The sequence below is a fragment of the Colobus angolensis genome, unplaced genomic scaffold (genome assembly GCF_000951035.1).
Source record: "Colobus angolensis palliatus isolate OR3802 unplaced genomic scaffold, Cang.pa_1.0 Scaffold166, whole genome shotgun sequence".
NCBI lineage: Eukaryota > Metazoa > Chordata > Mammalia > Primates > Cercopithecidae > Colobus > Colobus angolensis.
The window spans coordinates 3,416,016-3,418,558 of record NW_012114777.1 but is presented as its reverse complement, the minus strand read 5'-3'; the positions used below and the strand labels follow the sequence as shown (position 1 = coordinate 3,418,558).

The following is a 2,543-nucleotide window of genomic DNA, read 5'->3' as shown; positions in this document are numbered from 1 at the left end:
TTTTTTGTATTTTTAGTAGAGACAGGGTTTCACCATGTTAGCCAAGATTGTCTCGATCTCCTGACCTCATGATCCACCCACCTCGGCCTCCCAAAGTGCTGGGATTACAGGCGTGAGCCACTGTGCCTGGCCCACTAAAATTTATATGGAATCACGAAAGACTCAGAGTAGCCAAAACTATCCTAAGCAAAAAGAAGAGAACTAGAGGAATCACATTACTTTACTTCAAATTATACTACAGAGCTATAGTAACCAAAACTGCATGGTACTGGCATAAGAACAGACACACAGACTAATGGAACAGAATAGAGAACTCAGAAACAAATCCACACACCTACAGTGAATTCATTTTTGACAAAGGTGTCAAGAACATACACTGGGGAAAAGACAGTCTCTTCAATAAAAATGGTGCTGGGAAAACTGAACCGGAGAAGAATAAAATTAGACCCTATCTCTTGCTGTATACAAAAATCAAATCACAATAAACACTTAAATCTAAGACCTCAAACTATGAAACTGCTACGAGAAAAAACTGGAAAAATCTCCAGGACATTGGTCTGGGCAAAAATTTCTTGAGAAATACCCCACAAGCACATCAACCAAAGCAAAAATGGACAAATGGGATCACATCAAGTTAAAAAGCTTCTGCACAGCAAAGGATACAATCAACAAAGCAAAGAGACAACCCACAGAATGGGAGAAAATATCTGCAAACTAGCCGTCTGACAAGGGATTAATAACCGGAATATACAAGGAGCTTTAACAACTCTATAGGAAAAAATCTAATAATCTGATCAAAAAATGGGTCAGGCCGGGCACAGTGGCTCATGCCTATAATCCCAGCCCTTTGGGAGGCCGAGGAGGGCAGGTCACGAGGTCAAGAGATTGAGACCACCCTGACCAACATGGTAAAACCCCATGTCTACTAAAAATAAAAAAATTAGCTGGGCGTGGTGGCACGTGCCTGTAGCCCCAGCTACTCGGGAGGCTGAGGCAGGAGAATCACTTGAACTCAGGAGGCAGAGGTTGCAATAAGCCAAGATTTCGCCACTGCACCCCAGCCTGGCAACAGAGCAAGACTCCGTCTCAAAAAAACAAAACAAAACAAACAACAACAAAACGGGCCAGAGATCTGAATAGACATTTCTGAAAAGATGACATAAAAATGGCAAACAGGCATATGAAAAGGTGCCCAATATCACTGATAGCCAGCAAAATGCAAATCAAAACTACAATTAAGTATCATCTCACCCTAGTTAAAATGATTTTTTTTTTTTTTTTTTTTTGACGGAGTCTTGCTCTGTAGCCCAGGCTGGAGTGCAGTGGCTTGATTGTGGCTCACTGCAATCTCCACCTCCTGGGTTCAGGTGATTCTCATGCCTCAGCCTCCCGAGTAGCTGGGATTACAGGGGTGCACCACCACGCCCAGCTAATTTTTGTATTTTTAGTAGCTACTGGGGTTTTACTATGTTAGCCAGGCTGGTCTCGAACTCCTGACCTGAGGCGATCCGCCTGCCTCAGCCTCCCAAAGTGCTGGGATTACAGGCGTGAGAAACCACACCTGGCCTAAAAATAAGTATTATTTCTATGTGTTAAAAAGAGTCCTCATTTTCATAAATATCCTAAAATGTATCAAATCCTTTTAAGATTTGTGACAATAAGGTGTCTTTCTAATTCCATTCTATGTACTCCACAATAAAGACAGTATAGCATACAGAGATAAGGCTTAGTAAAACATCACAAAAGTCTAAGAAAATTCTTTTTAAAAAAAGGATGAGTGCTGAGGACTCGGTGATGGTGTTGTGTCAGTGTAGTGTCACTGACTGCAGCAAATATGTGGCTGTGGAGGTGGGGATGCTGATGGTGGGAAGGCTGTGCATGTGTGGGGACAGGAGGTAGACAGTAACTGTATTTTCTGCTCAGTTTTGCTGTGAATTTAAAACTTCTCCAGAAAATAAAGTCCATTAATTAAAAAAAAAAAAAAAAAACAAACAAGATGACTTTATCTCCAACATTATCTGCTAGCTACCTTTAGCTCAGTAATCTCATGTTGAGTGCATCAACCAAGTTACCTGTGGAAAGGAAGCCCGAAGTGGAAGCCAGCAACTGAGTGCAGTGACACCTGCTAGTTTCTGCTGCGTGGTAAGGGCAGTATATAAAGATAAAGCTCCTCCCTGAAAAGACAAGCAGGGAAAGTCAATGGAACACACACGTTTGCCCACAGCAATTTAGGGAATTTCTTGTTACTAATGATATCCATAAAAAAATCAAACTCAGTGGCTGATGTCAAATCAAATCAGGCAAATAGCGGAAATACAAACACACCCCACCGTGTCCTAAAGGACTCGGTTCTCTACACCAGAGAACATACAGACTTTCTTTCCGATGAGACATAGTTTGTACTATGGGAAACTGCTGCACTTACAACATGCCTTAGGAATATTCTGAATTTATATTTTCTCCTTTGCAGAGTTTAAAGCATGAAATCCAATCTTGTCTTAAATCGGTATTACTTACTTTTTTCTTTTCTTTTTTTTTTTTTT

The 2,543-nt window shown here is 41.0% G+C and overlaps 1 protein-coding gene across 1 annotated transcript in view; it reads right to left on the bottom strand.

The window, feature by feature from the left end:
• The window catches only part of LYPLA1 (lysophospholipase I), a 77,940-nt gene that overhangs the window by 16,432 nt on the left and 58,965 nt on the right, over positions 1–2,543 (bottom strand). Inside the window, exon 6 of the mRNA XM_011937584.1 lies at positions 2,073–2,174. Coding sequence (XP_011792974.1) covers positions 2,073–2,174 — 102 coding nt within the window. The remainder of the gene's footprint in view (positions 1–2,072; positions 2,175–2,543) is intronic.